This window comes from Esox lucius, chromosome 23 (assembly GCF_011004845.1).
Source record: "Esox lucius isolate fEsoLuc1 chromosome 23, fEsoLuc1.pri, whole genome shotgun sequence".
Lineage (NCBI taxonomy): Eukaryota > Metazoa > Chordata > Actinopteri > Esociformes > Esocidae > Esox > Esox lucius.
The window spans coordinates 802,160-828,502 of record NC_047591.1 but is presented as its reverse complement, the minus strand read 5'-3'; the positions used below and the strand labels follow the sequence as shown (position 1 = coordinate 828,502).

The following is a 26,343-nucleotide window of genomic DNA, read 5'->3' as shown; positions in this document are numbered from 1 at the left end:
AGCTGAGGTGGCTTGGGCATCTGTTTCGGATGCCTCCGGAACGCCTGTCTGGGGAGAGGGAAGTCTGGGCATCCCTGCTTAGACTGCTGTCCCCGCGACTCGGCCCCGGATAAGCGGAAGATGATGGATGGATAGGCCCTGAAGGGGTCAAACGTATGGTACTCACCCAGCTGTAAGACAGATCGGTTAGAGGCACCAGGGACCGATTGGGTATATTTAGAAGCACTCAGTAATTTGACCCCTGATCAAAAATGGTTTACCTACATTGACCTGGCTAATGCTTTTTTCTGTCTCCCACTCGCAGAGGAACTTCGTGACATCTTTTCATGCATCATCTGCACTCACCACAATCCAAAACCAACGATTAAACCTGAGATGGGGGCGTTCCTCATGACGACGAGACCTGGACAAGAAATAGTGATAGACTACACGGACATGGGGGAAACAGTACAGGGGTGCCGTTACATGTTCGTGTGTGTGGACATGTTCACAGGGTGGCCAGAAGCATGGCCGACAAGACAGTGATCAAGTGTTTAGTGAACCAGTACATTCCCAGACATGGCTTCCCAGAGAAAATCAGGTCAGACAATGGGACTCACTTTAAGAATAGTGATTTACAGAAGGTAGAGAGCTTATTGGGCCTAAAACTTGCTTTTGGCACTGTGTACCACCCACAGTCCCAGGGAAAGGTAGAAAGGATGAACCAAAATTTAAAAAACAAGTTGGCTAAGATATGTGCATAGACTAAATTGAACTGGGTAGATGCACTGCCACTGGCACTCATGACGATTCGATGCTTGTTAAATCAGACCACTGGGTTCCCCCCATACGAGCTGCTGACGGGGAGACAGTTTCCAGGACTAGCCGCGGGGCCTGCGGTCCCGGAAGGGGAAAAGTGGCCCAAAGATCACAGACTGTATTTTGATGAATTGCGAGCTCTCGTTTCAGAATTCACCAACAGAGTCAGAGAACAGAGGAACCTGCACCTGCTGGACCAGAACCTGCCCCAGGTGGAGTGGGTGCTGCTGAAGGTCATCAAGCGAAAGTGGTCGGAGCCAAGGTGGACGGGTCCTCATCAAGTGGTGGAGAGAACGAGCCATGCGGTCCGCCTGAGGGACAAAGGAGAGACGTGGTACCATTGGAGCCAGTGTACACCAGCGCAGGAGCCAGGGAGGTTGCTGACGGACCTCATCCAAACCGGGAAGGAGGAGCTTGCCCCAGTGTGGATGGAAGGAGGACCAAAACCAGCCGGACCGGTGCCAGGAGCGGACCCCAGGATACTGCGGGACTACGAGCGAGAGACAGAGACAAAGGACGGCGCCAGGGGAATAGACTCTTAGGGGAAGGAACTGAAGAATACTGTAACAAAAGGGGGTATAGGACACCGAGTGGCTCCTACCACTCGTACCAAGATGACAGGGTCACAGAGAAAGGTCTGGGGAGATGATAATAGAATGAAGTGGTACATGGACATTGGTGGAATAATGATGTGTGTTGTATGTTGTTACAGGTTTCCCAAGTTGGCATCGGGTCTTCATTCCCCCAGCGAAGAGGTTCGTGACCCCACATGAGGACACCTGCTTGAGGAAATTTGGGGGCATTGAATTGGACTATGTCAAGGGGTCGCATACGAGCATTCTGGGATAGATAATCCGCTGGAGGAATGGATGACCTCGATGTTCAGCCAGTGGAAAGGTTTGATAATGTCTGTTCTTTTATCACCCTCAGTAGGTCTAGCTCACAGTGATCTATGGGCACAGTCTAACAAGGGCCTTTCTTCAAGGTTAAGAGTGTCATGCACTTGTCCCTCATGTACTTGTCCCTCATGTTGTGGCGGCGCTTGTCCTTGCACTTGTCCCTCAGCACTTTAACTTCAGTCGAGAGCAAAGACACTGTGGCCTGAAGGGTGGTTAGATCATCATTGCAGGACACAGCAGAGCGCTTTAATTCAAGAATGGGAGTGCCTTGTGTAGACACTATACAGGTGCTGGTCATATTATTAGAATATCATCAAAAAGTTGATTTATTTCAGTAATTCCCTTCAAAAAGTGAAACTTGTATATTATATTCATTCATTACACACAGACTGATATATTTCAAATGTTTTTTTCTTTTAATTGTGATGATTATAACTGACAACTAATAAAAAATCCCAAATTCAGTATCTCTGAAAATTAGAATATTACTTAAGACCAATACAAAAAAAGATTTATAGAAATGTTGGCCAACTGAAAAGTATGAACATGAAAAGTATGAGCATGTACAGCACTCAATACTTAGTTGGGGTTCCTTTTGCCTGAATTACTGCAGCAATGCGGCGTGGCATGGAGTCGATCAGTTTGTGGCACTGCTCAGGTGTTATGAGAGCCCAGGTTGCTCTGATAGTGGCCTTCAGCTCTTCTGCATTGTTGGGTCTGGCGTATCGCATCTTCCTCTTCACAATACCCCATAGGGTTAAGGTCAGGCGAGTTTGCTGGCCAATTAAGAACGGTGATACCATGGTCCTTAAACCAGGTAATGGTAGCTTTGGCACTGTGTGCAGGTGCCAAGTCCTGTTGGAAAATGAAATCTGCATCTCCTTAAAGTTGGTCAGCAGCAGGAAGCATGAAGTGCTCTAAAACTTCCTGGTGGAAGGCTGCGTTGACCTTGGACCTCAGAAAACACCAGCAGATGACATGGCACCCCAAACCATCACTGACTGTGGGAACTTAACACTGGACTTCAAGCAATGTGGATTCTGTGCCTCTCTTCCTCCAGACTCTGGGACCTTGATTTCCAAAGGAAATGCAAAATGTACTTTCATCAGAGAACATAACTTTGGACCACTCAGCAGCAGTCCAGTCCTTTTTGTCTTTAGCTTCTGACGCTGTGTCTTGTTCAATAGTGGCTTGACACAAGGAATGCGACAGCTGAAACCCATGTCTTGCATACGCCTGTGCGTGGTGGTTCTTGAAGCACTGACTCCAGCTGCAGTCCACTCTTTGTGAATCTCCCCCACATTTTTGAATGGGTTTTGTTTCACAATCCTCTCCAGGGTGCGGTTATCCCTATTGCTTGTACACTTTTTTCTACCACATCTTTTCCTTCCCTTTGCCTCTCTATTAATGTGCTTGGACACAGAGCTCTGTGAACAGCCAGCCTCTTTAGCAATGACCTTTTGTGTCTTGACCTCCTTGCAAGGTGTCAATGGTCATCTTTTGGACAGCTGTCAAGTCAGCAGTCTTCCCCATGATTGTGTAGCCTACAGAACTAGACTGAGAGACCATTTAAAGGCCTTTGCAGGTGTTTTGAGTTAATTAGCTGATTAGAGTGTGGCACCAGGTGTCTTCAATATTGAACCTTTTCACAATATTCAAATTTTCTGAGATACTGAATTTGGGGTTTTCATTAGTTGTCAGTTATAATCATCAAAATTAAGAGAAATAAACACTTGAAATATATCGGTCTGTGTGGAATGAATGTATACATTATACAAGTTTCACTTTTTTAATGGAATTACTGAAATAAATAAACTTTTTGATGATATTCTAATTATATGACCAGCCCCTGTAGTCTTCAGAGTTGCCACGGATGAAAATAAAAACATTTCAGAGCGCAGGGTTGTAGAGAGTGTGTCAACTTTTGTGTCAAGGTTCTCTTTTAGGTCCCATTTGAGTCCCTCTGGAGCGTCTGTGAACTTCCCCAAACTGAGGGTGACGTCTTAACCATCACAGCCCTCCCGCCCCAGCGAATTGCAGGCTGGGGTTGCTCGTTCAGGCGAGCCTGGGGCATTATTGGTGTTTCCTTTTAAAGGTTCTCTTTTAGAGCGAGTATCAAATTTTTCGGCCATCTTCCAAAACTCTTGGAACAACGCTTAAATTTCAGAAACGGGACTTAAAAATAACTGGCAAAATGTCCACTGTGAATACCAAAAGTTGTGCTGTTCGTTCAACCACCAGCCGTGCTTGCTGATGAGTTTGCTAAATGAGTGCAGGCTTCTCATAGCAAGTCACATTCATATTGACCATACCGTTTTTCTCCCCACTATCATGAAGGGAACAGAGATGAGAGACATTGTTTTGTGTATTCCGATGACCAAGGTAACCAAAACTGCGTCACGTGAAGGTATGTCTGTCTTCGTAGTTGGTAAAATACCCAGGTTTTGCTGCAGCCTACAACCCCCTAGGCTCCAAACAGCGAGTTACTGATATTGTAATCATTCAGAAGAACAACGAGATATAAGACGGTATATAATGTCAGCAATACGTCATGGGGCGAAAGTAAACAATTAGGAATTGAAACTGTGCTCGAAATTACAAAAAATGTGTCACAATTTGGTGGAGCTCCGGAAAACACATGTTATGCTTGTCAGTCTCTCGTTTGAGTTCCCAATGTTGCTTCCATACAGGACTGGGAGAAGTAACATGACTACACATGCGGTAGTACGTTTTTAAGGGAAAGTATTAACAGGATTAAAAAAACTAAATAACCAACATGGGAAAATTACACTGGTTACATGATCTCATTAGCCTTCGGTTTGTGTTCTGCTTGTTCAAAAGTTGTTTGATAAATTGCTATTAAACACATTCAGAGAGTATTTGAAATGCTATTTTATTTTCAGTAATAATTTTGCCGCTGGTGATTTTCCTTTGGTGCTGACTAAAACCTCTTTCGGGGGACCAAAAATTATCCTATGCAGGAAAACCCTGTAAATAAGGGATTTTGAGACCGATGAAATAGTCTACCATGTGAATTATGACACATTTCATAGGATGTCAAAGCGTTTCACAGGGCTTGTCATTGCCTTCTGATTCTGGCGGCAATGGGTATACGATAAAATTTTCTGAATAATTTTCCCTAGAGCAATATAAGAAGTACAGCTGAAGAGTACAACTGCACGATTAATCTCAAATCAGTCAATCTTCAATGTTCTTACTGAGGGAAGGAGGTTGTTGGCTAAGATCTCGCAATATACACTCACCTAAAGGATTATTAGGAACACCTGTTCAATTTCTCATTAATGCAATTATCAAATCAACCAATCACATGACAGTTACTTCAATGCATTTAGGGGTGTGGTCCTGGTCAAGACAATCTCCTGAACTCCAAACTGAATGTCTTAATGGGAAAGTAAGGTGATTTAAGCAATTTTGAGCATGGCATGGTTGTTGGTGCCAGACGGGCCGGTCTGAGTATTTCACAATCTGCTCAGTTACTGGGATTTTCACGCACAACCATTTCTAGGGTTGACAAAGAATGGTGTGAAAAGGGAAAAGCATCCAGTATGCGGCAGTCCTGTGGGCGAAAATGCCTTGTTGATGCTAGAGGTCAGAGGAGAATGGGCCGACTGATTCAAGCTGATAGAAGAGCAACTTTGACTGAAATAACCACTCGTTACAACCGAGGTATGCAGCAAAGCATTTGTGAAGCCACAACACGCACAACCTTGAGGCAGATGGGCTACAACAGCAGAAGACCCCACCGGGTACCACTCATCTCCACTACAAATAGGAAAAAGAGGCTACAATTTGCACAAGCTCACCAAAATTGGACAGTTGAAGACTGGAAGAATGTTGCCTGGTCTGATGAGTCTCGATTTCTGTTGAGACATTCAGATGGTAGAGTCAGAATTTGGTGTAAACAGAATGAGAACATGGATCCATCATGCCTTTTTACCACTGTGCAGGCTGGTGGTGGTGGTGTAATGGTGTGGGGGATGTTTTCTTGGCACACTTTAGGCCCCTTAGTGACAATTGGGCATCGTTTAAATGCCACGGCCTACCTGAGCATTGTTTCTGACCATGTCCATCCCTTTATGACCACCATGTACCCATCCTCTGATGGCTACTTCCAGCAGGATAATGCACCATGTCACAAAGCTCGAATCATTTCAAATTGGTTTCTTGAACATGACAAAGTTCACTGTACTGAAATGGCCCCCACAGTCACCGGATCTCAACCCAATAGAACATCTTTGGGATGTGGTGGAACAGGAGCTTCGTGCCCTGGATGTGCATCCCACAAATCTCCATCAACTGCAAGATGCTATCCTATCAATATGGGCCAACATTTCTAAAGAATGCTTTCAGCACCTTGTTGAATCAATTCCATGTAGAATTAAGGCAGTGAAGGCGAAAGGGGGTCAAACACAGTATTAGTATGGTGTTCCTAATTATCCTTTAGGTGAGTGTATGGCCCCATCCATTCTCCCCTCAATACGGTGCAGTCGTCCGGTCCCCTTTGCAGAAAAGCATCCCCAAAGAATGATGTTTCCACCTCCATGCTTCACTGTTGGGATGGTGTTCTTGGGGTTGTACTCCTTCTTCTTCCTCCAAACACGGCGAGTGGAGTTTAGACCAAAATGCTCTGTTTTTGTCTCATCAGACCACATGACCTTCTCACATTCCTCCTCTGGATCATCCAGATGGTCATTGGCAAACTTCAGACGGGCCTGGACATGCGCTGGCTTGAGCAGGGGGACCTTGCGTGCGCTGCAGGATTTGAATCCATGATGGCGTAGTGTGTTACTAATGTTTTTTTTTTAGATTGTGGTCCGAGCTCTCTTCAGGTCATTGACCAGGTCCTGCCGTGTAATTCTGGGCTGATCCCTCACCTTCCTCATGATCATTGATGTCCCACGAGGTGAGATCTTGCATGGAGCCCCAGAATGAAGGAGATTGACCTTCATCTTGAACTTCTTCCATTTTCTAATAATTGCGCCAACAGTTGTTGCTTTCTAACCAAGCTGCTTGCCTATTGTCCTGTAGCCCATCCCAGCCTTGTGCAGGTCTACAATTTTATCCCTGATGTCCTTACACAGCTCTCTGGTCTTGGCCATTGTGGAGAGGTTGGAGTCTGTTTGATTGAGTGTGTGGACAGGTGTCTTTTATACAGGTAACAAGTTCAAACAGGTGCAGTTAATACAGGTAATGAGTGGAGAACAGGAGGGCTTCTTAAAGAAAAACTAACAGGTCTGTGAGATCCGGAATTCCTACTGGTTGGTAGGTGATCAAATACTTATGTCATGCAATAAAATGCAAATTAATTATAAAAAAATCAAACAATGTGATTTTCTGGATTTTTGCAGTTGAAGTGTACCTATGATAAATATTACAGACCTCTACATGCTTTGTAAGTAGGAAAACCTGCTAAATCGGCAGTGTGTCAAATACTTGTTCTCCCCACTGTAGAGCCCTTAGATAAAACCGGTCATCTTGGCACTCACAAAGGAGAACACACAGATTTTCCTGACCTGGCTGATTAAGCAGCTAGAATGGAGACAACTAGAGCTGTGTCATGGTAACCTGCATTTGAGCTATGAAGGACAACACCTTGGAATATACATCTGACTTTTACGTTCTGTTACACCGGACTGCCAAGAAATGGTTCATAACTGACGTTATGACGTTTGGAGGAGCAGAACATTTGTGATGACTTTGGAAGTAAATCTAATTAGAACCATGAGAGGATCTTTCAGTGAATCTAGTAATTGGCATGAGAGGACTTTGTACCAGTAACAAATTGAAGGATGTATTCAGTGATAAGTGTTTACACCCCCCCCCCCCCCCCCCCAGCAACTTTCTTAAAATTGTGACTAGATTCAAAAACTTTTTTGTGGTACACTCAGGTGGACAACATGAGCTACCAAAATGATTATGAATTGTGCCAGACTTTGCAGTCTCAAGATTGTGTGTGTGTGGGGGGGGTAATTTCAGCAGGCAGGAGAATGGCCTTGCCAAAATAACCCTCCCCCAAAACTGGTTTAAAATTGTAACTAGAGTCAAATACTTTTTTGAAGTACACTCAGGTGATCAACAAGAGCTACCAAAATGATTATGAAGTGTGCCAGACATTGCAGTCCCAAAATTTGGGGGCATAATTTTGGCAGGCAGGAGAATGGCCTTTCTGAAATTGCACTCCCCCAAACTTACTTAATATTGTGACTACAAGTCAAATACTTTTTGTGGCTGAGTTTGGCAGGTATGAATATGGTCTTATCCAAATTTGACTCTATAGTTGCAAGAGGAGCACATTATACTGTAAATATAATTCATAAAATAAAATAAACATTTCAGAGCAATGAAGGCTGAATTATTATCCTTACACTTTAGAAAACACTAGTTGAATAAGAAATGGGAGATATGACCGATTTTGCCAATGATTTGTTTATAGTAATAACCTTACATAAATAGCCAAATCGAAAACTGCACACAGTGCCTTCCCATGTGATCAAGCTGCCTTAAAAAATCGAATGAAACGCAGCCTAACGTGGTCATTGATTGCTGCCTTAATGGACACATTTAAATTAAAGCTTTTTGCTACGAAGATCAGTGAAATCTAAACTCAAGTGTTATTAATGGAGTGAAGAGCAGACCTCTCAACAAGCAAGCAAGTCGCAACAATGAGAATTGAGAGAGTGCATATTCACGTGAAGGGGGGGAGAATTTCGGCAGGGGGATGTTTTCGGCACAATACTGGCATAAAATACAGAAATAAATATATACAGAAATATAAGATTATGGAAATGAATAAAGAATGTATAAATACAGAAATGAATGATCAAGGAATTAAATAAATAGGGAAATACTATTGATGAATACATTTATTATTATATTTTTATATATACACAAATATTTATTCATACATTTATTTACTAATTTATTTATTTTGACAGGTATGGTCCTCCATCCTTGAGTGCAAGGTAGTTTTCCACCTCATCATGTCTCAAAGAACTCAATTATTTTCTTGGAAGAATGGGACAATATCCCACAACACACAGTTCAAGACTTGTATGACAGCATTCCAAGTAATATGTTGTTAGGTGTTTCTGTTTTTTTGTCCACCTCCCTTATCTAACCAGCAGCTGATGTATGGTAAGCATTCAAGTCCAAATAGTTTGCTATGCATCACCTACGTGGTTGCCATTATAGAATTGCATGAATGTATGCATGTTACACTATGTTTAGACTTCAACAGAAAATCAGTTTATCCATCCACAGGAAGTCACATTCAGTCAGAGCGCAACAGTAATCAGCCAATGGGCTTGCAGTTCTATGTTGTGTATTCTGGATCACGATATCTATAAAGTAGAGGTTTCTTTGAGATGGAGTTTGTAAGATCAAATTTGTAAGAATGAGTCTGTAAGATTGAGTCTGTAACATCATGAACAAAAGACTGTCGAATGCTGCAATAAATAATTGAATTACTCTTTCCCTTGACGACCGGGTACGCAATCATTATTTCACCACTATACGAACGGCTGGTTTCTAACACTACACATTAGTGGTGGATCAGGTGAGCTTTACTATGTAAAGAGCTTTGAGTGTCTAGAAAAGCATTCAATACAGGTCTGGAAATAATTGGACACTGACACAGCTTTTTAACAAAATATATTCAAGTTACAGTGAAATAATGAATATGGGCTTAAAGGGCAGTCTCTCAGCTTTAGTTTGAGCATGCATTTCACTTGCTGAAGACAAAATGTAAGGCAGAAAACCCCACAAACAAACAACAACTGAAGACAGCAGCAGTAAAGGCCTGACAAAGCACCACGAATTAGGAAACTCAGCATTTGGTGATGTCCATGCATTCCAGAGTTCAAGCAGTCATTGCCTGCAAAGGATTCTCGACAAAGTATTAAAAATGAAAATGTTATATATGATTGCGTTAATTTGTCCAATTTCATTTGAGCCCCTGAAATAAGGAGACTGTGTATGAAAATGGTTGCAATTCCTAAACGTTTCATATAATATTTTTGTTCACCCCCTTGAATTAAAGCTGAAAGCCTGCACTTCAATTATATCTTGGTTGTTTAATTTCAAACCAATTGTGGTGGCGTACAGAGCCAAAATTATGAAAATTGTGTCAGTGTCCAAATATTTCCGGACCTAACTGTATATTATGTGGACTTACCTGTACCCCTGCTTACTATAATAGAAGCAGACTTTATCCAGCAGTACCGAAAGACGCAGCCTACTACCAGATTCTTTTGTTGTAGTGAAAGCTTGAGACAGGATGTCTTGGGTAGAAGAACGCTCTGGAGAAGCTGTGGGATAAAGCTGGATACAGACAGGGATGTACACCAGTTAATTAGGTACCCAATATATTACCATGAACAGGGTGATGAAAAAGTGGATATAAAAATTCTACACACCCCTGTTAAAATGCCAGGTTTTGTGATGTAAATAATGTATAGATAAATAATGTCAGAACTTTTTCCACTTTTAATGTGACCTAGAATGTGAACAATTAAATTGAAAAACTAACTGAAATATTTGAGGGGGAAAATGAAAAATATAAACCTTACAATAACCTGGTTGCTACATCAACAAAAAAAATATATTTCTAAATAATGTATTTCCTGACAAATGTATATATTCCAAATACATTTGCCAATGTCATTCATTTCATTATTTATAAATAAAATGCATCCATAAAATATACTATTTACATACATTTAAATACATTTTCTTCCATGATTAAACTCCTAATCACAAGATTTAAAATAAATATTGAATTATTGTATCATTAAATAATAATGTGGAATATATGTTTACCAATTCAAATGGCCCTGGTGTCCTTAGCTGACAGAGGAACTGGATGAGGAGAAGAGTCTGGTCTTCTGTTAGACAGAGACCGTATGTCCCCTCACAGCCACCGTACTGACGCAAAAAACACTGGAAGGTTCAGTGGAATTATGATCAACATTTAGCAAGTTATTCACATACTTAAAAAGCTTGGCTATGGAATAAACAGAGAATACATCCCGGAAATGTTAGCCAATCATTTCTTTAATACCCTCTGCTCTGTCTTCATGTCTAAGGGACTCTTCGGATGGCCCAGTCCATTGTGTGCAGGTAGAAGAAAGAGAAGAGCATCCTCCAGGATTAACTCTTTAGTGATCTGTCTGTCAAACCCTTGTTCTCTCAGCCCCTCAAAGTGCAGATCAATTTCAGCCTAAAAACGAGAGTTAAGGACAATCAACTGCAGTTGCGCCTTACGGTAAAGAAAAGTACGGCCCTCTAGTGAATATCTGCATTATACTTATTTGGCAGAACAGAGAGATAATTAAAATTATGTTTTGGTCTATTTGTTCCTTTTTGAGTATGAGTAGTGTATGGCTGAAATTAATGAGCTGAACGATGAACAGATACAAGTAAGCAATTCACCAGATTGTAAACTACTTTTGAAGAAATGTGTTGGTTTTATTAGTACAATGACAAGAGACATTGAAGCCTACAGAAGGAAACATCATCATGTTTATTGGGGGCTGGGGATTCAGCAGTGAAACAAATGGTGATCAAAGCAGGGCTTATTTTGGGGGGCAAACTAATCAAAATATTTAAAAGGAGTTCTATTACCATGACTAATTTGTAAATCATCTATTAAGGCATATGGATGTGCATGCAGAGGTGCACATTGCATGTTTACGCACGGTAACTGAATGCTCTTTATTTGCATCCAGTATACAGTATTCTTTAAAGAAACTGGAATTATTTGTACTTCTAAGACTTTTTATTTGTGAGAAGTTGTACAGTCCAACAGTGCCACCTAGTGATTACTCTAAAGCCAATGAAATGCCAATGACAGTCATTGGCGAGAAAGTCATTGGCAAGAAACATGGTCTCAATTACAATCAAAGGTCTGAGAAACAGGGTCTGCAGAGGACCAGTGGGCAAGCAAGAAGGCACTGCTCTTTCAACATCAGGGTTATGATTTTTTTCACAAGAGAGTATGAAACTGTTTGCACTCCCTACTGTAAGTGGTTCTGGATAATAATTCTAAATTACTTAATTGTGATGTATTGGCTTACCCATCATCACCCACCCCCACTTACCTTTACTATGATAGGCATAATGGAACCACTAAATTGAAGGGTGAATGTCATCAGCTGGAAACACAGCAGACACCTACAGAAGAAATTGTCACAGAATAATGATAGATAAGAACAAAAAATACATGAATACATTTACATTATGAGGATGGCTGACCTGTGCTTAGAGTTAGGCTCCTCATTGGTCAATGCTGCTGCCCTTAGCACTTGACCTATGACCTCTTTCACATGACCAAGTGCCTTATTGGATGCACCAGGACCAAGGTGTAGCAGGAAAAAGGACTTAAGCTGAAAGAGAGGGAGAGAAAGAAATAATATTTTAGTATATTTATAATGTGCTTTACATTTAATATATTTCACATAATTGAGATATTTGTACATGTACATAACATTTCCAAGCAGTATATTACTAAGCAAAAGCACAGTAACTGAACATTAGATCATATTATGTTAGTGACATCTTTGATTCATCAAAATACAATATTAATAGCAAAGGTGTTCAAATGTTCATGGGGAGAATGAAATACATTATTTTTGAAGTAGTATTGTCCTTTTTTGTTTACTTTTTATGTATTTGGCCAACAATTATATAATTTAGAGTTTGAATATTACACTTAGATCCCCAAAACAAAGAAATGCTTCAATTTGATTGGCCAGTGCCTGTATGAAAATGTTAGTCTATTATTTAGTACTAGTGATGGTATATACACTATATGGTCAAAAGTACAGTGGGGAGAATAGGTATTTGATACACTGCCGATTTTGCAGGTTTTCCCACTTACAAAGCATGTAGAAGTCTGTAATTTTTATCATAGGTACTCTTCAACTGTGAGTGACAGAACCTAAAACAAAAATCCAGAAAATCACATTGTATGATTTTTAAGTAATTAATTTTCATTTTATTGAATGACTTAAGTAAGACCCTTCCCTGGAATTAAGTTGCCACAGCCCCAGACCATTATCCCTTTTCCAGCAAACCTTACACTAGGAACTATGCATTCCGGTAGGTTGCGTTGTCCTGGCATCCGCCACAACCAGATTCATCCAGAGAACACAGTACAGCGACTCGGCCATGGAAACCAATTTTGTGAAGCTCCCAATGCACAGTTGTTATGCTGATGTTACTTCCGGAGGCAGCTTGGAACTTTGGTGAGTAATTCAACTGATGATAGGCAATTTTTACATGCTTCGGCACTCAGCAGCCCCGTTCTCTGAGTCTTCACTTCAGATATAGAACATACAGTTGACCAGGGCAGATCTAGTAGGTCTGAAGTTTTTTCGGACCTACTTGTAGCAAAGGTGGCACCCTATGAGAGTCACATTTAAAATCACTGAGCTCTTCAGTTCGACCCATTGCACTGCCATTGTTTGTCTATGGAGATTTCATGCTATTTTTATGCACTTGTGAGCAGTGTGTGTGTCTGAAACACCTGAACTCAATAATTACTTTGGCCTAATAGTGTAGCTTACATGGTGAAAAGGTCAGTGTTTCAAGGAACACATAGCCCTTCAATTATCATTTAAGGAATTTATCACATACCCAGATACAAGTAATAAACCAGGAAACACGAAGACAGTTGGACAGGACCATAGAAGGGCATCAACCCAGCAGCAGGACCAGTGTCTGCTTCTTTGTGCGAGGAGGAACAGGAGGAGCATTGCCAGAGCCCTACAAAATGACCTCCAGTGTGCATGTTACTGACCAAACTGTCAGTCAGGCTACTGGTGTGCATGTTTCTGACCAAACTGTCAGAAACAGTCTCCATGAGGGTGGCATGAGGGCCTGACATCCTCTAGAAGGACCTGTGCTCACAGCCCAGCTCGACTGGCATTCGCCAGAGAACAACAGAATTGGCAGGTCCGCCATTGGCACCCATTCTCTTCACAGATAAGAGCAGGTTCACACTGAGTACGTGACAGACATAAAACAGTTGGACCCTTACCCTTACAAAGATACAATGTCACTTCAAGCTAAAAACTCAGATGATGAGGGAATCAATAAACCCATCAACTTAGGAACACACCTTTGACTTCAATAATGCAATTCATGTTACACTTCTAAATAATGAAACTAGCATGATAAATAAAAAAAATCCTTCCAGTTCTTTTAAAAGACATGAACCTCATTTGCAATTCAATATTTAATTTATCTGTCAACTCCTGAAATCAGATATAATCATATAATTAAGCTTCTCTATCCATTATTTTGGGAAGAATTGTATCAACAAAATAACAACAAAAATGAAGTGACGCTTCCTTGCAGACACACTGGAAGGGGCCAAGGGAGAGTCTAATTAACCCTAACACCATTTATGATTTTGCCTTCCTCAGCTTTGAATGACTCACGTACTGGGGTGCATGTGAATGTGCAAATTAAGGGCCACAGGCAGAGGGAAAGGGGATTATTTGTGATTTAACCATAACACATACTACATTCTTCCACATTTGACAAAATAAACACTTGTGGCATTGTACCCACAGTTGGCGGTATTTGTTACGTTCATTACTCCACAACCCCTGATTTGATATGACAGAAGAAAACTTCTACCACTTTCAGACCGATCACATATTACATCTAATAGATCTAATCTAGGTAGATCAGCCGTAAATTGACAGAGCCAGATTTGATTTTGGATAATCCAAATAAGGGGCTAGGGAGTGACGGTCAGAATAAGACATTACAGGGCTCAAACCCAAAACATGGAATGTGACTTGTTATTCCAAAACAACACACAAACGTGCATGTGTTTACATATATACACACACACGCACACAACAGGAGTATTCCATCCAAAACTAACAGGCTATGGGACAGTTTCTTTCCTCCGGCCGTAAGGCTGCTCAATTTAGGAACCCCTCCTCCCTTCCATCCATAGTCCCATGCACACCTGTCACTTTGTATCATGCTCAACTGTCACTTTTACATTGCACTACGGTTTTACAGTTGTATAGTTATTATTATTGATGCAAATTTTTTTGTATAGTGTTATTATTGATAGTTTGTGTAATCTTGTTATCTTCTTATTTATATATTATGATTACTGTTACTTTTACATTATTTTTTTTCGGGAGTAGGAAAACCAAGGATTTCATTGCCATAACTTGTTATTGCAAATGACAAATAAACCTTTTGAACTTGAACACTTTTCATAGCCCCTTTTAAAACAACTGGGACTCTTTGGAGACAGATAATATTATAATGGCAGCAAAACATTCTGAGCTCCAGTTATTTCGCAGGATGTAGTCGTCCATGACTCAGTTAAAGTAACAATGTAGATACATAAGAGCTGGGTAGCCTAGTGGTCAAGAGCATTGGGTCAATAAAATGAGAGGTTGTTGGTTCCAATCCCCACAATAACAAGGTGAAAGCCCCTGTAGTTTTTTCCCTGAGATAGACAGTTTAACCTTATTGCTCTCAGGTTGTTAGAGTAAATAAGAATATGTTCTAAGAAAAGCTCTGGTAAAAAGAAAAAATTTACTGGATAAGTGTCGGTAATGAATTTGTATGAAAGAGCAGGAATTTTAGATATTGCACAGGACCATGTGAGGACTGTTTTGGCAATACTTCTGTAATTGTGTGTGCACGTGTCTACTCTTTGTCAGTGTGTGTATACTGTGTGTATTGTGTGTTTGTTGGCAAATACAGTACATTATTTATGAGAGCTGTGTGTGTGTGTGTGTGAAAGGAAGAAATTAGATGCTAAACCTTTTAAAAACCTTTCAGTTTTTAATCCAGAGAAATTATTACATTAACTTTTAAATTCTACATTTAGTAATTAAACTAACACTCTTATCCAGAGTAACTTACATAATTGACAGCATTCATTTATATTCCAAATTAATTTTTTTAATGAATGAGCTGTCTAGAAACTTCACGTTGATAACACTACTATTTTTGCATGTTAAGGCCACTTGCCCTACTACTGCAACTATCTTGGCCTGTTGTATCTTGGCCTGTTGTAGCACAGTTTGAATTGAAAGCCCATAGCTAATTTAGTAGTAATAAGCTATGAACACATTTTACACAGTTACAGTGTCCCACAGAACCCTTCACAAACCAGCAGTAACAAACTAATCAACATCACATGGAGAAAATATGCAGCCCAAACATTGTAAGGAGAAGCAAGGAGAAAACAAGACTTCTTGCTGACACACAGCACAAGAATATAGCTCAAAGTCTCAGCCATGTTTACTGACCAGCTGTATCAAAGACCCAGGGCCAATTAAATCATATTTCAAAGCAAAAAATTACCTTGACTAAATTCTAGAACATCTGCTTAACTTTATGTTGACCAATTAATAACTAAACAAATATATTAATGACTGAAGCAGATAACACTGAATAGTGTCCTGACAGTACCTGAGTTGTGTGGCTGTTGGTGCTCTCATTTGTTCTGACCAGGCCGCTGTGATGGAGGAAGACAGTGAGTGGTGTTACTGAGGTGACCAGGACATAAACATTCACCATGGCAACCAGGCCTGGGCTCCTTGACGAGTTAAGTGTGGGAACAGCTGAGCCCCTAAAGGAATGTAAAATAACAACAATAACAACATCAATAACATTAGCTAAGAAAATCAAACCAATTTTTTCCAAAGGAGAAGAATATGATTGAACTGAATGAAAAGGTATATTTACGGTCAAACACATTTCCCAAAAAGAACCACTTCAGTGTGTGGGAGTACATTTGTATACTGGACATGTCTGTAGATGTCCACACACCAAAATCAGCCTATTATTGTAGATGTACTTGACATGGGCCAAGATCTTTGGACTCCAGTGTTCAATCTGTAAATGCTCCTTTTACATGCAATGAAGGTTGTTATTGAGAGAGTTGACTGACCAATCACCCTGAGCCTCGATAGGAACAACTCCATGCTCAGTACGGTCCAATCCACAGGCAGTTGGACTAATGGGTAATGCCAACCCTGAAACAAAACATGGTGTCATAAAAACACATGTATCTGATGACACATTAACAGGCAATTATCCAGAGAGAAGATGGATCACATTGTATTAAGCATTAATCCTAGACACAAGGGTATGACATCAGCACTATTATCTGAGCCAGGATCAAACAGTGTATTATCTGAGTTCTGAGTGAGTTTTCATCACTTGAGCAGAATATGAAATTACGTAGAGCAGCTGTGTTATGTCCTTTAACTGTCAATCCCTAGATGCTTACGAGGGAGTAAAGGTGTGTTCTCATTCACTGGCACTTCACGGTGAATGTGTGTGGGTGTGTGTGTGTGCGCGTGGACATATGCGTTCTAAAGTCTAAATCAATATCCGTCCTGGGCAGTATCCAAACCCCTATTCCATTCCCCGGACTCAAACCGCTGGCCAGAGAATTATGGAAAAAAGGACACCATACTCTGTACAATCAGTTCTCCTGGCAATTCACATCCCTCACTCACATGACATCGGAATTACAAAGTTATTGTTCCACATGTCCAAGTTCCAATGGAGCTAGGCTTAAGTTGAAAGACAGAGGAAACCAAACAGCACAAAACCCTGAATAAGGCCCAAAATAGGAAACCGTTGCCACTCCACTTGCCACTCCTGTTCCCTCCCAAGCCCAAGGTGTCCGGAGAGGTCTGTGGAAAAATGGAACAGTGCCAAAATAACAGTGATTGTTTATTGTTCTTGGGTCAGATTTATTCTGCCTTTTGTAATGCTGTTGTCAAAGAAAGTCCAGGTCCAAGGAAGAGGTGTAGGGGAGATAAATAAAAACTGAAGAGCAGATCTAAGGGGCTCTGGGGGAGAAAATGGGGGCAATTGCAGATTAATCGGAACAGCACCAATGTAAACATTTGTGTGGAAGACAAGCCAAAATGGAAGGACAATATTATTCTAGATGTAGGAAACGGCCTGCATTTTTTACTGGAAAGAAAAAAAGTAAAGCGTTGGCGGAAAGGTGGAGGACAACAGATGAAAAAAAAACAGACTACTAAAATCACCAATGTTTTTCTAACATAATGGAGAAATAGAAAATTGTTATTATACCCAAAATCCCCATCAAAGTCCCTCTCTTACTCATCCCGTCAAATGTCCTGTCAAAAGGTTTCTAAGTGTGAACACCAGCAAACATTCAAAGGTCAATAAAAGGGACCTCTCTGAACAGATCGTTACTGTGATTAAAGAAATGCTCAGGAAAACAAATTAGAGAAAGAGACATTACCAATGAGACAGACAGCAACCTTTTGAACCAAAACTATTAGACTTTAGACCCAAATACATCTTTAGCTCATCATCTACAGTTCCGAAGTCCTATTGCAGTGATATGTAAACTTTTTTTTTTTTTAAATGCATCCTGTTTATCATAGGTTCTTAAACCTCACCTCTGGGATGCCTGGTCCATCAATGTGTTTGATCTACTACAGAGGTAACACATCTGATTCTACCTGTCAATTTATTATCAATACAGTGAGTAGGTAAATTGGTTATGCCAATTCAAGTCTTAAACTAAATTCAGAAATCTGGATGTCCCCGATGAAATGTTTGAGGAACTGTTGACATTTTCAGCTGGCATCAGCCCAAATACATACTTTAGGGACTTTGATGATCTCAAAACAAAATGTTATGACACACCTAGGTTGTCTTTATTAGCGTACCCAACATCTTCTTTTGTTTCCCACCCGAAAAACAAAATGGGTTATTTATTATTTTTCATTTGGTGCCTAATTAACATAATCCAGATTTAATTGATCACTCCACCTGTAAACTCACCTGCTAACCTGCTGTCTGTCTGGAAGTGACAGAGACCACCCACATCAGAGAAGGCCTCCACCAGCCCAGGTATTATATTGACCTGAAGAGAGGACAAAGGTGACATCAGAGAGTTAGCATGGTTAGCATGTGCGTGATTCCACTCCATCTTCCTCTCACAAGCCTCCAGTGTTCTAAATACTCAGCAGTAGTTCAAAAGGCTTTAAACTGTGGTAGGCTGCATTAGTCTGGTTCCAGATTTCTTGCAGTCTCCTATGGACCATAATTCCTGTCCAGACAGTACAAGTATGTCAGGGCCCAAGCTACAAATGACTCTCTTTTTGGTAGTGAAAGATGCAGGAGTGTCTGATGTAATCAAGCGTGCCGCACAAGCCCTGAAAAGTGAAGCCAAAACGTCTCGATCGCCCCCTGGTGAGTGGTCCCAGTATAGGTCATAAACCCCGCCCTCCCCATGTTATTCAATGGGACGCGAGACCAACTAAACAATTAAATTACCCTTCAAATATATTTTTTCCGAAGCTGGTTTCTGTCATTTACTGTAGTTTGTATCACGCTAATGTAAATTCAAGAGTTTGTTTTTAAAATAAGTTGGTTTTTAGTTAGTTATTTAATGCTCTAAAAACGGTGGTGTGACGTCGTGATTCACAGCTGTGATTGACAGCTATCTGAGCCGAGGAGCCACTGAATCTTCGGAGGACTGAGGAGATTGGAACTTTACATTTAATCTCTAAATTTCTATAATTAATATAATTTCACACGGACATAATGGGTTGTTCTGCAGTACATTGTGCTAACCGATCTGGCATTTCCAATCGATCTTTGAATTTTTTTCGGTAAGTTAAATTTATAAGCTATTTAATTAGTAAATAAATGTAATGGGCTAGCTAACGTTAGCTAAAAGACAACAAGCCTCGTTAATAGCCATGTTAATAGCTAGCAGGTGATCGTTAGCTAGAAGTTACCAATTATTTTTGTATTAGGCCTATTCTAAATTAAGGTTAAACATGATGTAAGTTAGGCTATAACATATCGTCTAGGTTTAACAAGCAAAGGTTGTACTGTACTTGGACTTGCGATTGATTACGGTATGCGCATTCTGCGAGGGAGATTGAGGGCGGGGCACAGGGGTGGGGCCGTTGATTTCGCGGCTTTACGGCTTTACTTCCTTCTCGCTACTGCTCATAACTACTGCGCAGAACTGGTCCCAAGATCGCTATCTGCGCAGACGCAAGTCCAAGATGTCAGCGTCGTATCAGGACACTGGTGGCTTCATTTTTCACCAATGGAAAAGAGCGAAAGGGCGTCGTCCACTATATATACAGTCTATGGATGTAATGGGATGTTAGTATTATAGCATAGTTTAAAGTATGTTGAAGGTGGGAGGGGTTAGAGAAATGGGAATGACATGTTTGTTATTCAAGGAGCTTACTGTGTCTTCCCATAGAACCAAACTAATTTCGGTTTGGCTTCTAAAAATATTTTTTCTAGAAGAATATTGAAGAGGATCTGATTTCAGATGGATGTCAAACGAGCCAATGGTGGTAATTGATTAAGCATTGCTTTAAGGGTTTAAGAGGACCTTGGTACAGCAACATGAAAGCCACATGAAAACTGTATGTGCATCACATCCATGTTGGACATGATTCCCTTAGATAGGGGAATGTGCTGTAACATTCACATACTGGTCAATTCCCTATTGAGCATTTCCCTACAGTGTATAAGTGGATTTGTGCAGGGATATGTGTGTATATGTTTGTTTGAGTAGCTAGTCTCACTTTCTGATGTGGATGAAGATGGGAGAAGAACACTCTTCTCAGGCAGCTCTTCTCAGAGCCAGTCAGACACACCAACACATTCCAATTGCTGCCACCTTTAAGAAACAAAAAGGACAATTGAGAAAGAAGAGATGATGGGAAGAGACACAGGAGGTGTGGATAGTAGTTAAAATATTATTAAGCATCATGTAGACATAAATCAGCTGTGAAGAAACAGAAGAATAAAAAAACTGTGAGATCTTTTACATTAACAAGCAACATGACTACTACATTCAAATACAGTGATACAGAGCAAGAGAAACTGAGGGATGGGAAAAGAGAGAATAGTTGGAACATCTGGTAGTGACTGTGCAGCCAGCCTTGAGAGAGTGAAGGAAATGTGGTGGCGTACTTTGGCCATGTCCATGTTTTGGTTTCAGCATTCTAAAGAGTTATGAAAGGAGGGAAGTGACAAAAATCTATTATAGCCGTCCAAATGTGAATGGATAGCGACCGTTCTAGCTGTGTGTGTGCATGTGTGTGTTTTCCCACTGAGCATGCAATAGGTTAATGTGCCTCGTCTGGGTGTGTACAGTGAGAGGTTCAGTTTGTAGTGCTCTCTGTGACCTATAACCCCATGCTTTCAGGTACTGCCAAACAGCACCCACATTAACAGTTGGCAATCTGTCTGAGTTGACCCTGATACAGTCCAGAGGTCCAGCTCCTCGCATATCACCGAGGGGTCATTTGGAAGCACACACACATTCTGTAGTGATACTTCAAAGACCTCAGAGAAAACAATTTAGTTACGGTAAGAGATATCTCTATCTCTCTGTTTGGGTTGTTTGTGTAAACAGGAAATGACTGGCTGCCTCTAATAGGATGCTTTTGAGCCAATAAGAGACTAACACGATTAGGGCTCATCAAATTAAAGATTGGCTTATTTTTTCCAGGAACGTTACCTTTTCATTCCAGTACGCTCAATGCCCTGACTCATCCAGAAGACAGGGTTGGATATCTATTAGTTTGCCATGGGAATGACATAAGCTGTGTCCTGATACTATTAAATATTAAACTGACCCCATTTTTATATCTATTACGCTTACTTTGGAATAGCATTGTAATTTCGAGGGGGGTGGGTTGACCCTAAAAACAGCTCAACCCTTCACAACAGTAAACCCAGTAAGGGTGCAGAACAGGCTCAAAAGCAGTTAACCCTGAAGCTAACATCCCCCTATTATTAAAATTAAAATTTCAAATGGACAGGAAAACAAGGGTACATTGCTATTTATTATACTGTTTCAGCCAGCCAACCACTTTTTTTATAGAATTGTATAGGGGTAAAAAATAAAATAAAAAGTATATATGGAAACTGTTTTAGACAGTTTTATACATAAACTGTTTTAGACATAATGTAGTATCACATTTATGTGTTTTTTTTCTTAACAGGAAGGCAGTAAAGGTAGCTACAACTTTCTAGTTGACAATTCAGTGAAGACTATGATCTGTAATTTTTAACACAAATAAAAAGGAAATATAACATATTATAACATATAACAAGTACCTGATAACTGGGGACAGTGGCCGATAATAGGGGATCGTCAGAAGGTCATTTGCACACTTGTAACTTATGCACATGGAATATGTGAATAATGGTTTGTGTTTCCACACTTTATCTAAGATGTTCCACCACACCAGGACCTGTTTTAAATGGGCTTCTCACTTTTCACCTCTTCATTTTCCTCTCAACCCTCTCCCTCTTCCCTTCCTCTCAGCCTCCCTTCACCCTTTTGTCCCCCACCCTCAGTCCCACCTTTACCTAATCTCTCCATCCTCACTGCCTCCATCTGTGTTTATCATTCTCCCATCCCCTTTCTTCCCTTGCCTCTCATCCCTCCATTTATTCACACTCACTGTTATCTTTTCTCTGTACTTGCCACTGCTGTTAATAAAAACATCTCCCCAGAGCCTCCCTGTTCCCCCGGTCTGTGCTTCTCTCCCTCCCTGCCACTCACCATTCTTGTATTTCAGGGCGGCGCTGGTCTCTGCGTACCGAGACAGGCTGACTTCGTAGCCTCGTTGCTCCAGGACCCAACGGTACAACTGGACCTCAGTATCCGTGGCACTGTGCTGGCCCGTCAACACCACAGCCCGCATTACCCGCCTAGAGCGGTTTTGAGTGCACCCCTTGATCTGAGGAAAAGAGGTAGTGGATATTCAATAAAATATGGCCAATTCAACTGCTAAATGCAGCTCTTTACATGCAAAACAAACATGGTGTAATTCAATAACCCAATCAATATAGTGTCACAATCCAACATTTATCTAATTTAGAAGACGCTACCGATCCAGAGCAACTTGCATTAACAATTAGGGTTAAGCACTTTGCTCACAGGCACAACAAAATATTTGTTTCCTTGTCAGATCAGGGTACTCAAACAGTGCAGAACAGCTCTTGAGCACTGGGGTTGACACTGAGAAAAAATACATTAAAATCATGAGGGAGTGCGAGAGAAAGAGGCACGATAAAATCCTGGACCATGTTAACAGACCTCGGCCAATTTGTTTGTCAAATAGATCAATTCCAACCACTTAATTGATAAAGGTAACAAAATTGTATCCAGTCTCAAGGGCGTGGAGGAGATACCAGGAGACGGGCCGTTACACGAGGAGAGCTGGACAGGGCCATAGAAAGGCATCAACCCAGCAGCAGGACCAGTATCTGCTCCTTTGTGTGAGGAGGAAGAGGAGGAGCACTGCTAGAGCCCTACAAAATGACCTGACTGCTGTTAGGTACTGGGATGAAATCCTCAAACCCATCGTCAGAACCTACGCTGGTGCAGTGGGCCCCGGGTTCCTCCTGGCCAAGGACAATGCCCTTCATCATGTGGCCAGGGTGTGTAAGCAGTTCCTGGATGATGAAGACCTGGATTGATGCCACTGACTGGCCCTCACATTCCCCAGACCTGAATCCAATTGAGAACCTCTGGGATGTTATGTATCGGTGCATCCGACGCTGCCAAGTAGAGCCAAAAGTCCATGAGCTGTCACTGTCCACTGTCACTGATTTCCTGATCCAGGTCTGGGAGGAGATCCCCAGGACAATCCGCCATCGCATCAGGAGCAAACCCAGACATTGTTGGAAGTGCATACAGGCTTGTGGGGGCCATACACACTTTAGGTCTCTTGAATTGCTATGATGAAATTCACGCAAGTTGGAACAGCCAGTGATATCAATTGTTCACTTCGAATTTCGGTCCGAATTTGAATCCAGTCCTCTGCTGGTGATTATGGTTTCCATTGACCGTTATGTCATATTGTTCTCAACAAATTATACAATGTACGGTAAAGATTTTGATCTTTAATATATTTCCTTCATCGAGACCTGATGTGTGATTCAAGTGTTCCCAAACAGAATGAATTGACTAATAACGACTACTCATGTGGAAACAGACTACAGTTGCTACACTGGGCAAATAACTCCCAAACACATGCTTATTAAACAAATGTATGATTCTGAGAAAGTCTTTGTTTGAATAGAATTTTACACTTTTGGTCATTATTATATGTTGTATTTTCCACTTGCTTTGTTTCCCATGCCAGCCAACCGATGAAGGGAGATAAATAATGTGTAAGGTAGGTTTCCAATCAATCAATCAAATGTATTTATAAAGCCCTTTTTACAACAGCAGTTGTCACAAAGTGCTTTTACAAAAACACTCAGCCTTAAATCCCAAGAAGCAAACAACAGTAGTGTTGAATTTCAGTTGCTAGGAAAAACTCCCTAAAAAGGCTGACATTTAGGAAGAAACCTAGAGAGGACCCAGGCTCAGAGGAGTGACCAGTCCTCTTCTGGGTGTGCCAGGTGAAATATTAAGGGTCCAAGTGGAATAATTAATAAATGCATGTGTGCTAAATCCAGAGTCAATTTAAATTTAGACCAGGTCAGAAGCATGACCAGATGGACAAGGACAGGGACAATCTGTTGCTTTCTAGTTCTATCCTTCACCTCAAATTCAGTCTCTCTCTTTCATATCACTCTCCTTTTTTTTTTGAATCTCTGTAGTCTTTCTGTCCATCTCTCTCCACTGTAGTATCCTTTTCTACATTTCCTCACAGCTTGGTTCCTCCCATTCCCCGCCTGAGGCTTGTGTTGGCGTAGCCAGTAAAACGTTTCCATCTGGGAGCTGCAGGTCACATCAAGGGGGACGCCACAATCCTCCCATAACTACCACCAGCTCCAACTCCATTTGTCCTCTCTGTCTTTTTACACTCCCATTCCCCTTCAACAAGCTCCATACTTCTCTTGAAATCCCATCCTCCAAAAATAATACACACACACTTCAGCTAACACCACACATGCTTCATAAGTAAGCAAATTGCTTGTTAAACATTGACAAAATTTGATTTTACCTGCCTCTGCTCCTTCAAGCCCCCAATTCACACACTCCTCATTCCATCCTCTCTTCCCCCCCTTAACCAGATAATAATCTCAAACATAAAATTACTCCAGAGTACTCAGCCTGCTGTTCTTCCTTAGCCAGACACAAACATAATTATTTTGCTAGGAAGAATTTCCAAATCAAGAGCTTAGGCTTAGTGCTCCTTTTTGCTCCAGCTTTTATGACTTACTCTTCGTGTCTGAGAAATAAACAAATACATATTCACCTACACTTATCTTCTTATAAAATAAAGAGATTTACATTGCCCATAACACAGAGTGAAATATTACAAAATTACTTAAGGAATCGAATCACTGTGTTTTTACAAGAGGCAATCGTCTGAGCAGTGTGCCTTCAATGTTATCTGTACCAGAAAGGGGCACATATTAAACACACTCATAAACACAGTTTATTTAGCCAACTGGGGAGATTATGTGTGTATTGATTATTCTGTTTTGGTATACAGAGCACACTGTAACGATGGTGGCGGTAGTGGAGGAACCAGGCGTAGGCGAAATGAACTCGATGTAGGTTTTAATGAAAAAACAAACACAAGCATGCAAAAACAAACTTAAAGAAAACAAAGGGGCTGAATCCTTTAAACAGCACAAAACGGAAAACACTCACCAGTTACACGTACATACAGACAGTGACAACAATGATCAACAAATGATGGGAGCAGAGGGAAAACATTTAAACACATACTAACAAGATGATTGGGACCTGGTGTGAATGGCTGAAGACATGTGACACGAGACATGTCCGGGATGTGTTTGTGAAGTGATGGGAACTGGAGGTGTACCGGACGGTGGCACTGATCCTCACCGCACCGTGACACACACAGCCTCAGGGCAGGTTTTACCTAGGAAATTGCTTTTGTATTTTATTATTGTAACTCATTTGATGTGAAAATTCATTGTTTTTGTTAATATTGGCTGATGCCACTTTGCATTTCCTGAAATAATGTTTTCACTTAGAGGTTATTAGAGGAGTGTACAGTAGTTGGTTTTTGTCCTGCTGCTGCTAATCTCTAGTGCAAAAAAATATAGATTTTATTGCCTCTGTGAACTTATTTACGGAGAGAAAAAGTCATTTATCATGAGCTGAACTCAAAGATTTAATACTTTCTCTATGTACACAAAAAGCCTATTTCTCTCAAATATATTTCACAAATCTGTCTAAATCTGTGTTAGTGAGCGCTTCACCTTTGCCGAGATAATACATCACCTCACAGGTGTGGCATATCAAAATACTGATTAGACAGCATGATTATTGCACAGGTGTGAAGAAATAGGCCTTTTGTGTACACAGAGAAAATCTTAGATCTTTGAGTTTAGCTCATGATAAATGGGGGCAAAAAGTGCTGCGTTTCTAATTTTGTATTCAGTGTATCATTATCATATTTTTAGCTTGCTCCATAGTAGTACTATTCAATGGAAATAATCTACTACAGGCGGAAGAGATACAAGATAAAGGTGTGGAAAGACACAAGTCACAGGATGGATATGAAAATATTTCAAAGGCTTTGTCTATTCCTTGGAGCACAGTTAAGACCACTATTAAGAAATTGAAGGCACCCAGGCCTTGCATAGATCAGGCTGTTCCTCC

General features: G+C 40.9%; 1 protein-coding gene across 3 annotated transcripts in view; it reads right to left on the bottom strand.

Moving 5' to 3' along the window:
* Window positions 1–26,343, bottom strand: part of cped1 (cadherin-like and PC-esterase domain containing 1) — a 211,474-nt gene that overhangs the window by 135,427 nt on the left and 49,704 nt on the right. Inside the window, exons 2-11 of one of the 3 annotated variants that reach the window (XM_020044334.2) lie at window positions 22,309–22,486; window positions 20,315–20,409; window positions 18,540–18,621; window positions 16,654–16,738; window positions 16,173–16,332; window positions 11,970–12,100; window positions 11,816–11,888; window positions 10,777–10,935; window positions 10,536–10,640; window positions 9,892–10,037 (exon numbers count right to left, since the gene is read on the bottom strand). In XM_020044334.2, the coding sequence (XP_019899893.2) occupies window positions 9,892–10,037; window positions 10,536–10,640; window positions 10,777–10,935; window positions 11,816–11,888; window positions 11,970–12,100; window positions 16,173–16,332; window positions 16,654–16,738; window positions 18,540–18,621; window positions 20,315–20,409; window positions 22,309–22,486 (1,214 nt within the window). Of the gene's footprint in view, window positions 1–9,891; window positions 10,038–10,535; window positions 10,656–10,776; window positions 10,936–11,815; window positions 11,889–11,969; window positions 12,101–16,172; window positions 16,333–16,653; window positions 16,739–18,539; window positions 18,622–20,314; window positions 20,410–22,308; window positions 22,487–26,343 lie in introns of those variants that run through there. The other 2 variants (XM_020044333.2, XM_020044335.2) reach the window with 2 other exon arrangements.